Source organism: Neopelma chrysocephalum, unplaced genomic scaffold, assembly GCF_003984885.1.
Source record: "Neopelma chrysocephalum unplaced genomic scaffold, ASM398488v2 Primary Assembly neopelma1_103b, whole genome shotgun sequence".
NCBI classification, from domain to species: domain Eukaryota; kingdom Metazoa; phylum Chordata; class Aves; order Passeriformes; family Pipridae; genus Neopelma; species Neopelma chrysocephalum.
Genome location: NW_020897767.1, coordinates 889,777 through 901,608, shown reverse-complemented (window position 1 = coordinate 901,608; position 11,832 = coordinate 889,777). Strand labels below are relative to the sequence as shown.

At 52.8% G+C, this 11,832-nt stretch overlaps 1 protein-coding gene across 1 annotated transcript in view; it reads left to right on the top strand.

The window, feature by feature from the left end:
* KCNJ3 (potassium voltage-gated channel subfamily J member 3) overlaps nt 1-10,423 on the top strand; it is a 30,438-nt gene extending 20,015 nt beyond the window's left edge. Inside the window, exon 2 of the mRNA XM_027695948.1 lies at nt 9,168-10,423. Coding sequence (XP_027551749.1) covers nt 9,168-9,751 — 584 coding nt within the window. The 3' untranslated portion in view covers nt 9,752-10,423. The remainder of the gene's footprint in view (nt 1-9,167) is intronic.
* Nucleotides 10,424-11,832: the final 1,409 nt, after the last annotated feature.

Genomic DNA, 11,832 nt, shown 5'->3' with positions numbered 1-11,832 from the left:
GGGATGGAGCAGGGATGCAGGGATGGAGCAGGGATGCAGGGATGCAGGCAGGGATGGAGCAGGGATGGAGCAGGGATGCAGGCAGGGATGCAGGGATGCAGACAGGGATGCAGGGATGGAGCAGGGATGCAGGGATGCAGTCAGGGATGCAGGGATGGAGCAGGTCTCCCTCTGATGGTGCTGTGCTCCCTCCACTCTCTGCAGGCAGCATTTGGAGCATCCCTGAATCCTGGAGCCCCAAAAACACCCTGGCTGCGTGGCTGTGCCCTGCAAACTGTTCCTCCCAGCATGGAGAGAACTGGTTTTTCCACCCCAGGAAGGCAGTGTGAATTCCACAGGGTGTTTTTAGGGCTGCCAAAGCCCTGCAGATGAAAGCTCTATTTTGGTGCTCAGGGCATATGGCCGGGTGGGTGTTTGGAGCTGCTGGGGAATCGTGTGTTCAGAGGGAAGGGCTGGGCTCTGGGTTGGTGTTTCTTGCCTCATAATTAAAATGTTCTCGTTCAAAGAGCATAAATTATTTTAAATGTCTTTTTTTCCCCTTTTCTGACTGGTTTGCAGACTTTGCTCGGGTTTTGCTCTGTCTGTGTGTTCCTGAGGCCCCCTCTGACCTCAGTGTGCTCTGATTTAACAGAATATTCCTTTCTCCCCTTGTCTCTTCCCCACCATCCCCAATGGACACTGTGCTGCAGATAAACCCCCTGATTTCAGGCTGCACTTCAGAGCCCAAACTCCATGAAAAGCAGAACCAACTTTATTTCTTCATTTTTAGGTTGAAAAACCCGTTTAAGACTATTGACTCCAACTGTTGCCCAAGCCACCACTGCCCCACGTCCCCAAGTGCCACATCCACAGGGATTGAAATCCCTGCAGGGATGGGGACTCTCCACTGCCCTGGGCAGCTGTGCCAGGGCTGAACAACCCTTTCCAGCAAGGAATTTTCCCTAATATCCAACCTGAACCTGAACTCCATGGAGAATGTGTTACCCAGGCAGGAGTGGGGATCTGGACAAGGACATCCAACATTCCCTGGCTCCTGGGGCTGGGAGGGCTCTGCTGCCCTTTGCTGCCTGTGGAAAACCTTCAGTGTCTGCTCCAGGGTTTTAAACCATTATCAGCTGTTAGGAAGGAATTCCTGGCTGGGAGGGTGGGGAGGCCCTGGCCCAGGTTGGGCAGAGAAGCTGTGGCTGCCCCTGGATCCCTGGAAGTGTCCAAGGCCAGGTTGGAGCAACCTGGGCTGGTGGAAGGTGTCCCTGTCCATGGCAGGGGGTGGCACTGGATGGGCTTTAATGTCCCTTCCCACCCAAACCATTCATGGATTCTAGGATTCTATAATTAGCATGAGGCAGCTTTTCCAAGGATTGTGCTATCAGTAAAAATCTGGGAATACTCGAGGCTGGAAGGGAGCCCTGGGGAGCAGAGCTGTGCTCTGTCAGGGCACGGATGGGCAGCTCCTGTTCAGGGCAGAAAACCACTTTATCCCTGTCCCAGTCTCACCCTGCAAACATCCCCATCCATGGGGAGGGAAGGCATTGCCTCTCCCTGCTCCCATCCTTTCCTCCCTCCAGCCCTTCCCCCCTTTCCCTTCCCGGTGCCAGCGTTGCCTCCTGGCAGAGCTGCGTGGAGCAGGGAATGAAACCCTTCCCGTTTGGTGCTGCTGATTCAATAACATCCCGGGAGGAGGGAAATGATGCAAAACTGGGAATGTGGCAGATGGCTCAGGGATAAAAAAAAAAACAAACCTGCTCCAAGGAGGGAGCTGGAGGGGCTGGATGAGCCCTGACGCACTCGGCACGGGGGGGAAAGGGATGGAGCAGAACTGGAATGGTGGGAGGCTTTGGGGTGAAAAACAGACAGAACAAAAATCCCAGGCCAGTATAAAATATATCTCAGTATATATCTCAGTATAAAATATATATATATATATATATCTCAGTATAAAATTCTATCACTGCATTAAATGCCTGTTTGATGGTTTGATTGAGATAACTGTGCTCCTGGCTCTGTTTTTCCCAAAGAATGGAAAATCCTGCTGCAGCACTGAAGGCTGCCAGGCTTTAAGTGATTCCTCATTTTTTTTGGTGGCCAATCCAGAAGGGGGGAGGTTGGCTCACCTGTTACATCCCTGTGCATGGAGTAGGATCAGGATGTGCTTCCCACGCTGCTTCCGTGGCATTTTTGAAAGCTGCCACGGTTTGGGATGAGGAGGGGAGCTGTGTTCCTGTGTTCCTGGCAAACAGCAGGATGAGCTGTGTGCAGGATGCCAGGGAATTGTGCGTGTCTGAGGGATTGGAAGTGGCCCTGGGAAGAGGGATGGCTGATAAGGAAATACCTTTGGTGTCACTGCTGGTTTTAAAGTGTCACGAGAGCTCCCGGGAGAAGAGTGGGAATAAAGCAGGAGTGTTTGTAGAGCTGAGCCCAAACAATGGATCTGAGCTCAGAGCAGAGCAGGGGCCTGGCTTTGTACTCAGGGGGGGCAGAAATTTAAGTGTTTAGCATAAGGCTGGTGTCTGACTGACATAGGTGTGTGCCTGGCATTCCTGGAGCCACGGGATCATGGGATAGTGGAATGGTTTGGGTTGGAAGGGACCTCAGTGATCATCTCATCCCTGGGGTCCCTCCTGCACACGTGATGGATTTGTTAAATCTCTGACCTCGGGGTGTTGGGGGGACTTCTGGGTCTCAGGAATAAGTGGGGATTAAAATGACAGGTTGCCCAGAGAAGCTGTGGCTGCCCCTGGATCCCTGGAAGTGTCCAAGGCCAGGTTGGACGGGGCTTGGAACAACCTGGAATAATGGAAGGTGTCCCTGCCCATGGCAGGGAGTGGCACTGGATGGGCTTTAAGGTCCCTTCCAACCCAAACCAGCCTGGGATTCCATGATATTGTCATGATTCCTGGAGCACCTTTTTATGGTTGGTACCTTGAAGGCTCTTTTTGTCTCTTGTATTTCAGGAAATGCCATTTGTTTTTTTTTCTCTTTAACCAAAATGGGTTTTTATGGAAAAATTACTTTAATCAAAGGGATTAAACGTATAGATGGCAAAGTGGCTGCCCCATCTCCCTTCTAATGGTTGGACTTGGTGATCTGAGGGTTTTTTCCAACTTAAACATTCAATCATGGAATCCCAGAATGGTTTGGGGTGGAAGGGACCTTAAATCCCATCCAGTGCCACCCCCTGCCATGGGCAGGGACACCTTCCACTAGCCCAGGTTGCTCCAACCTGGCCTTGGACACTTCCAGGGATCCAGGGGCAGCCACAGCTTCTCTGCCCAACCTGGGCCAGGGCCTCCTCACCCTCCCAGCCAGGAATTCCTTCCCAATATCCCACCTCTCCCTGCCCCCTGGCAGTGGGAAGCCATTCCCTGTGTCCTGTCCCCCCATCCCTTGTCCCCAGTCCCTCTCCAGCTCTCCTGGAGCCCCTTTAGGCCCTGGAAGGGGCTCTCAGGTCTCCTTGGAGCCTTCCCTTCCCAACTCTCTGACCACAGGTTGCCAGAAGGTTCTGGTGCCCTTCAAACCATCATCATTTTGACAAACAGCCCTTGACATTGTGATGGGGAAATGTTAATGCTAAAAATAGCTGTTCTTTCCAAATACTTGGGGGGGTGGAGCTCAGACACCACACAGTGTCTGGGAGGAGCTGTGCCTTTCCCAGCCTGGCATCTGAACTTCCCTGGAAAAATAATGTGGCACTGAAGGTGGAGAGGAAGAGCCTGAGAGCTTCCTTTCCTCCCAGTTTGGGTGCTGACTTCCCATTTCTGTCCCCATGTTCTGGCTTATCACAAAACTCAGGCGTAATTCCCATTCCAGGTTCAGGGTGGCCATCAGGATGTCACATTCCTTGGCTAAATGGGATAAATCCAGCTGCTTTCCCTGCGTTTGGAGGGAAGCTGTGGCTGCCCCTGGATCCCTGGAAGTGTCCAAGGCCAGGTTGGACGGGGCTTGGAGCAACCTGGGCTGGTGGAAGGTGTCCCTGCCCATGGCAGGGGTGGGACGGGATGATCCTTATTTTCCCTTCCAACCCAAACCATTCCAGGACTCTGTGGTTTCCTCTGGACATGGAGAGATTGCCATGGAAATCCTGCAGCTCCTTTTCCCTGCAGCAGCAAATCCTGCCTTAGTCCCACCAGGGCAGAGGAGGTGTTTTTATATCAAGTCTCACATCCAACGTTATTCTTCTCTTCCTGGGCCTGAAATTGCAGTTGTAAATTAGCTTAATTGGTAGCCCTTCATTAAGCATTGCTGTCTGATGAACTTTAACAGGGGGGTTTAGAGTTAAACTGCAGGTTTAAGGGAGGTCAACCCCCCAAAATCACCAGGAGCAGCCCCTTGGACCCAGCTCAGCTCCAGGGGTTTCACCCTGCAGGGCAGTGACTCTTCAAAGGGCAAAAGGAGAAAGTCTGACAAAACATAATCCTATTTATTCATTTTGGAGAGATTCCTCTTCCTTCCAAGGTGCCCTTTCTGGGGCCATTGGGACCGTGTGCTGTTGGATCATGGTAAAGCCAAATTAATTCTCTCTTTCCCCACTGATGAACTCTCCCATGTTCAGAGGACACCTGGTGTCCCTGTATCCAGCCCTTGGCCAGCAAACTGCATTCCAGGCACCCAGAAACATTTAAGGGGAATATTCTGGCATCGCTTTGGAGAGGGAAAGGAGCCACAGAACCTTTGTGTGCCAGAATTGGTTCTGGAGACTCTCACAGGATGGTGTGGGGAGGGGGGGCTGTTAAAAGCTTATTAGTGATCTGTGATTTCCCAACCATCAGCCAACTTCTGGAATAAAATGGAATAAATAACAGCAGGGCTGGGATTTTTTTTTTTTTCAAGGCAATTTATTACGAGCTCTAGAAATTGCCTGAAAAGAGCCAGTTCCATCTGGGTACTTGGAAATTTGGGAATAATTGGAGGGTTATTACAGGGTGGAATTAGTCAAAGCATTTATTTACAGATTTCTTTGGCCTCCATCTGCCCCTTATTAATCTGGGGAGGCAGCTCTGAGCTGGGCTGGCAGCAAGTTGTAGAATCATGGAATGCTTTGGATTGGAAGGGAAGTTAAGGATCATCCCATCCCACCCCCTGCCATGGGCAGGGACACCTTCCACCAGCCCAGGTTGCTCCAACCTGGCTTTGGACACTTCCAGGGATCCAGGGGCAGCCACAGCTTCTCTGGATGCCCCAGATGCAAAACCAGCATTCCCTGGTTTTGACATAATGAAGATGTTTTGGGGTTTTTTTTCGACTACAGGCATCCTCATGCCTCTCTCAGGTGATTTGTGTGCAGGCAGAGCTTTGCTGATGTTGGGAACAGCTCTGGGATGGGGGTGTTCCTTTGGAGTGAGGGACAAAATGCACCAAACCCTTTTCCTTTGGCAAACCCATGGCTGGTTAATGCCATAATAAATAATTCCTCTGCTTGCAGCCTGTTTGCTTCCAAACCAGAGCTGAACATTTATACTGCAAATGAATATTGATAATCCAGAGAAGTTGGTAAGATGGCAACAGGCCCATGGATGTGATGGAGGCAGCGCAGGGTGTGAGGGCTGTGGGTGCTGCTGGGGGAGAACTGGGGGGAAAAGGGCACAAAAAAACCCCCAGGGAAGCCTCTCACAGCAACAGCAGGAAAGGAAAACTGGCAGCCAGGAGGGCCAGGGCCTAAAGGGTCCCCAAGAGAGCTGGAAAAGGACTGGGGACAAGGGATGGAGGGACAGGACCCAGGGAATGGCTTCCCACTGCCAGAGGGCAGGGAGAGATGGGATATTGGGAAGGAATTGCTGGCTGGGAGGGTGGGGAGGCCCTGGCCCAGGTTGGGCAGAGAAGCTGTGGCTGCCCCTGGATCCCTGGAAGTGTCCAAGGCCAGGTTGGATGGGGCTTGGAGCAACCTGGGCTGGTGGAAGGTGTCCCTGCCCATGGCAGGGGGTGGAATGGGACAATCATTAATGTCTTTTCCACCCCAAACCATTCTGGGATTCCATGATTTGCTGGAATGCTCCCGAGGGGATGGTTCCAGCTGCTGCTCCAAGCATGGAATAGCAGAACAACCCTGTGAGCTCAGAGCTGGGGACTGAGGCTTTGCTGAGGGAGTGGAATGTGGAGGAAAAGGTAGAAAATGCAGCAGAGCTGGAAGAAAACCCGGGAACTGATTCCTTGTCCAGGGGCTGAGGTCAGCACCTCCCAGCACCGGCTGTTCCCTGCCAGGTATTCCCGAGAACCCCGGGAATACGAGTGGCTGCTGTTCATCCAGAGGCTCTGAAATCATCTGTGCCCTCGGGTTTGTCAGGGAATGAGAGAAAGGGATTGGAAGCACAAATGCTATTCCTGCAATATTTATCACTCCAGTGAGCTTCCAAAGGAGTGGAACAGAGGATAAGGCTGCTTTTCCCGAGATTCAGCTGATACATTTTTTGTTGGTAACAGAGGGTATAAAATTCCTCCCCTGGAATTCTGCTGGGAGGGGGCAGGATGGGGGAGCAGGAGGTGGGAATAGCCCTGGGGAACAGCAGCTGGTGGGGAGGGGAGAGGCCTTTCCCTGGCCATGGGATTGCCTGGGATGGGGATGGAAATGTGGATGCAGATGGGGATGTGGTTATGGATGGTGGATGGGGATGCAGATGCAGATATGGATGTGGATGGGAATGCAGGTGCTGACAGGGGTGTGGATGCAGCTGGGGATGTGGATATGGATGTGGATGGGACTGGAATGGGGATGAGGATGGGCATGTGGACATGGATGAGGATGCGGATGCAGAAGGATGTGGGGATGGGGATGCCATGAGGATGGGGATGCCATGAGGATGGGGATGCCATGAGGATGGAAATACAGATTCAGATGTGGATGGGGATGCAGCTGTGGCTACAGATGCAGCTGTGGCTGTGGATGCAGATGCCAGCCTGTCCTGTTCCCAGTTCCCCTTCCCACCCCTCATCCACACGTCCCCCCACACCTCTGTTACACCCCCAAAGGCACTTTGCTGACACACCTTCCCCACTAAACCTCAGTTGTTTATTTGATGTTCCCCACACACCCAAAGAGCCGTGGGGGGATCCACAGGAGACCCTCAGCCCTGCAGGACAATGGGATGCAGGGGGAAGGATGGGATGCAGGGGGAAGGATGGGATGCAGCGGGAAGGATGGGATGCAGCGGGAAGGATGGGATGCGGCGGGAAGGATGGGATGCAGTGGGAAGGATGGGATGCAGCGGGAAGGATGGGATGCAGCAGGAAGGGCCCCGGTGCCTCCCCCCCCAGCAGAACCAGCCAGAGCGATGAATAATTGTCTTTTCCAGACAGTGATTTGCATTTTAAGCAGTTTGTTACCCGGAGCAGGGGTCAGCAGAGTTCCCCAGCTCCACAGGCAGCACACAGCCCCTTCCCAAGGCTGATCCCCCCCATCCAGTCCCCAAAGAGGTCCCTGTGCGGGGTCAGGGCTGAGGCAGCACAGGAGACAGGTCTGGCTTTGCTGGGGAAGCTGCTGCTGAGCAGCTGCAGGGTGAAGGGCACAGCTGGGGCAAGAACTTGCTCAAATTACCTTTTTCCTCCGAATTGCAGGTTTTTCCCTAAATCCATTAGGTATGGGATTGCTTCTGCTTCAGTGAGGGAGCAGGAGCACGTGGTGACTGGGTGGAAACACACTGGGAAGTATAAATGCTGTCCTGGATGAGGCTGGGGGGTGTCTGGGGCTCTGGGCACGATCCTGCACGTGTTTGGCCTCCCCGGTGCTGGGGCAGCATCCAGTGGCAAAGGAACTGGATTCCTGTTTTTCTCCCAAGAGATAAAGTGGAAAACCAAGTGTTTTGCCTTGTGATCTGTTCTGATGGATCAGCAGCAGAAATCACGATGCAAAACTAACTCTCTGATTGCATTAACAGGCAGATAAAGTGTAACAAACTGGAATTTTCCTGGCTGTGTGTCACCAGCCCCATCCCATCCCATCCCCTCTCCCCCTCACTGCAGCCCCACTGCTGTTTTTGCTCCTGTTTTCCAAAGTTTCCTTTCCCCCTGGATGCTTGCAGGCATCCTTGTGAGCAAGGCAGAGGATGTGTTTGCAGAGGTGGATTTAGCTTCCTGAAGCCCAAATGTCACATTTCCACTTTGCTGTGTAAAATGGCAGCGTAATTCTATTTAACAGATTGCTACCAACAAAAAAATATAATAGTCAAAAAAAGAAGCAGCAGAATTTCTTCTAGAAGCCTCCAGCAAGCCATGATCATCTCCCCCTGATTTCCAAGGTTGGATGGGTCACTGGGGTGGCCAAGTTTGGGTGTTCTGAAAGACTTTTCTCCACAGTGGGAGGTGGGGGAGGAAGAGGAAGGGCAGTGTCGAGGTCTTAGTCGTGGGGTTTTTTTCCCCTGCTAATTTTTTGGAGCCTGGATCTCATCCTGGCAGCGGTGGATCTGTGAGCAGGTTGCTGGTGAAGCCTTTAAAGAGGAATAAATGTATTTTGAAGGACTTATTGCTCGCTGATGGGTTGGAACGTGCTGACACAACGAGCTTGGCTTGTGCATGTGGGGTCTGGTTTTGTGTGTATTCATTGATATGATGAAAATATGCAATAACTTAGGAAGACTTTAAGATCTGCCCTGTCCAATTTTCCATTACCATTAGCAGCTCTTGCTGGTTTAATTACCAGGGTTGTCAGGCAGCCCTGTCCCTTTGTCAGCAGCGCCTTCACGAGTCAAAAGTGTCTGGAATAGCAGGTGGGAATTATTCAGTTCCACTCCTTGCTGTTGCTCACTCCTTTTCACCCTGAGGATGACAATTTAATAGCTACTGTCTGATAGAATCGTGGAATTGTTAAGGTTGGAAAAGGCCTTTGAGATCATCAAGTCCAGTTGTCAACCTGGCACCACCACCATGGTCCCCAGGTGCCACATCCACACATCTGGGGAGAGGAGGACTCCACCACTGCCTTGGGCTGGACAGCCACCTCCATGAAGGAATTTTTTCCCTTAAGTCCAACCTAAACCTCCCCTGGCACAACTTGGAATTTAAATGGTTTACCCCGTTACTTAAATTTTTACTCCATTAAATGTTAAGGCAGGCCCACGCCTTTTCCTTCACACATTTAAAACCACAAACCCCGTTCCCCTGGCTCGTTAAAAACCCCAGTGCCTCTGTGCACCCCCAGTTACCCCTGACTGGTGCCAGTGTTTGTCCCTTGCCCCTCGCAGGGATGACGTGCCAGGCCAGGACGTCCTACACGGAGGACGAGGTGCTGTGGGGCCACCGCTTCTTCCCCGTGATCTCCCTGGAGGAGGGCTTCTTCAAGGTGGATTACTCGCAGTTCCACGCCACCTTCGAGGTGCCCACCCCGCCCTACAGCGTGAAGGAGCAGGAGGAGATGCTGCTCATGTCCTCGCCCCTCATCGCGCCCGCCGTCGGCAACAGCAAGGAGAGGAACAGCTCGGTGGAGTGCCTGGACGGGCTGGACGAGGTGGGCACCAAGCTGCCCTCCAAACTGCAGAAAATCACCGGCAGGGAGGACTTCCCCAAAAAACTCCTCAGGATGAGCTCCACCACGTCGGAGAAGGCCTACAGCATGGGGGACCTGCCCATGAAACTGCAGCGCATCAGCTCGGTGCCCGGCAACTCCGAGGAGAAACTGGGCTCTAAGACCACCAAGATGATGTCGGATCCCATGAGCCAGTCGGTGGCCGAGCTCCCGCCCAAGCTGCAGAAGCTGTCGGGGGGCGGGAGGATGGAGGGGAACCTGCCCCCCAAGCTGCGCAAAATGAACTCCGACCGCTTCACATAACCCAGGGAGGGAACCCGGGGAGCGACCGCGGGGGGAGCTGCGACTGCTCCGGGAAGGGAGCGGGGCCGGGAGGGGCCCCGGCGCCGGGGGAGGGTGCTGAACTCTGAGCTCTGGAGGCAGGAGATGCCCCGGGGGGGTGGGGAGCCGTTGGCATGTACCATCACACCACGCATGCAGCACCAGTGTGTGCAAACCCCTGCATCTAGTCCTGTGGCATGACTCCCGCTGTAGTGACACTGTACAGCCCCAAAAGCGGGGAGGGGCCGCCCCTTCCCCCCCCCCCCGTTACCCCCGAAGGAGTAGGGACACCACACGAGCCGGGGAGCTTTCAGGGTAAGTTATAACTCCCTTTGGGTCTTTTCTCTCCTGGTGTGGGTCGTGGTGATTTGTTCAACCGAGTAGTTCTGGTGCATGTCTTTTTTTTTTTTTTCTTCGAGGGAGGTGTGAATTAGTGAATTCCTGACACCGACTCTGCTGGCCTTAAATTAACTGCTGGTTTCTAGTTTGCTTTAAGGTTTTTCTCGAGGGGGTTTGTTTCCTGTGTCAAGGCTACTGGGGAAAAAAACAAATCTGTATTTCATAAGGCTTTGTTTAGAGGACAAACTTGTATTTATAAGTCTAGGCAAGACAATAAATGAATAAAATTCACACTTTAGATACGATCGGTAAAAACTTTTTAAACCTCTGTGATTTATAATCTATGTGCAAGAAAAATGTTTTAAATAGGATGTGCTTGCTTTCTCGTGTTGATAAAATAGCTGGACGTGAAACAAGCTGAATGTCTCCACGAAGCCAAGCAGGCTCTTCTTCTGCTGGATGAACTGCACCCCAAAGGCAGAGCCACCATTCCCCCTGTCCCTCCTCTGGCTGTGGTGGCCAGCTGGGCCAGGTCCCGAGCCCGGGGAGGCTCCTTGCTGCTTTTGCTACGGTGAAAATGATGTTTAACCATGTTCTGGACTTAAGTTGACCCTGTGGGTTTCAAAATGAGCAGTACTTTGTTTGTAAATGTTGGGGTTGATGTCCTCCCTCCGTGTTCGGGTTTCCTTTGTCCGTCCCGTTTGGCTCCAGCAGCGGAGTCGACGCGGGATGGGCTGAGTGTTGTGTTGCCCCATCCCCGTGGCTTCTGCTGGGGGATTACCCTCCCCAAAATTCCAAAGGTCAGCTGTAGAGGTGCCCGTGGATCCTGTGGGCTGTGTTTGGGGCCTTCCTGTTGGCTCCTTCTCGGAGCAGGAGGCCTGGGATGGATGGATGGAGCGATGGGCGGCACCATCAGTGCTCTGGGTAGGAAACCTGCTGCCAAGAGCATCCAGGAGAAGGGCTCTGTGGGATCTCCTCTGTGTGTAAAACCCTCGGGGCCACATCCAGGTGGTCCCAGGCATGGCCGGGTGAGGGTCAGAGGAGCACCCACGGCTTCATTAATGGCTGGGCCCTTCTGGCTCAGGGGCCCTGGCCCATCCTGCACAGATGCTGGCGTGTGCTGCCCAACTGGTGACAGATCTGATGGTCTTTGAGGGGAAATTGGGGTTTGTTATAAATGTTGGCATGGAGCAAGAACCCCCCTGAAGCCCAGCACTGCTGGGGGCTGACTCAGCCACTGCTTTCCCTGGAAGTTGCAGTGTATGACCTGGCAGTTGTATGAATAGCTTTGTATGAACTTTGTACGAACTTCCAAAGTTCCTTTCATGGTTTCTCACCCTTCTGGAGTGGCACTGCATGTTCTTCACACCCGTGGCTGCCCCTCAGTGCTCTGCACGTTGCTGTGGAAGGGCAGGGCTGACCCGTGCTCCACACGTGCTGAGCCAAGGGAAAACCTTGGGCTTGTGCTCCCCCTTTTTCCCAAAGCTCCTTCAAGTTGTCTTGTAAAATACCCCTGACTCTTGTGGCTGTTCTCCCAGTCCTTGGCTGGCACCAGGAATAGCCATGTCCAGTTGCCAGGTGGAGATCCACCACCCAGCCCAGCCCAGTGAGCCCAGAGCAGTGCCCAGCCTGGGAACCAGCCAAGGTTATTCTATTATTCTATTTTATTTTCTATTCTTACCCTTGATCTGTTTTTATTCTTATTCTGTTCTTAATATATTCTA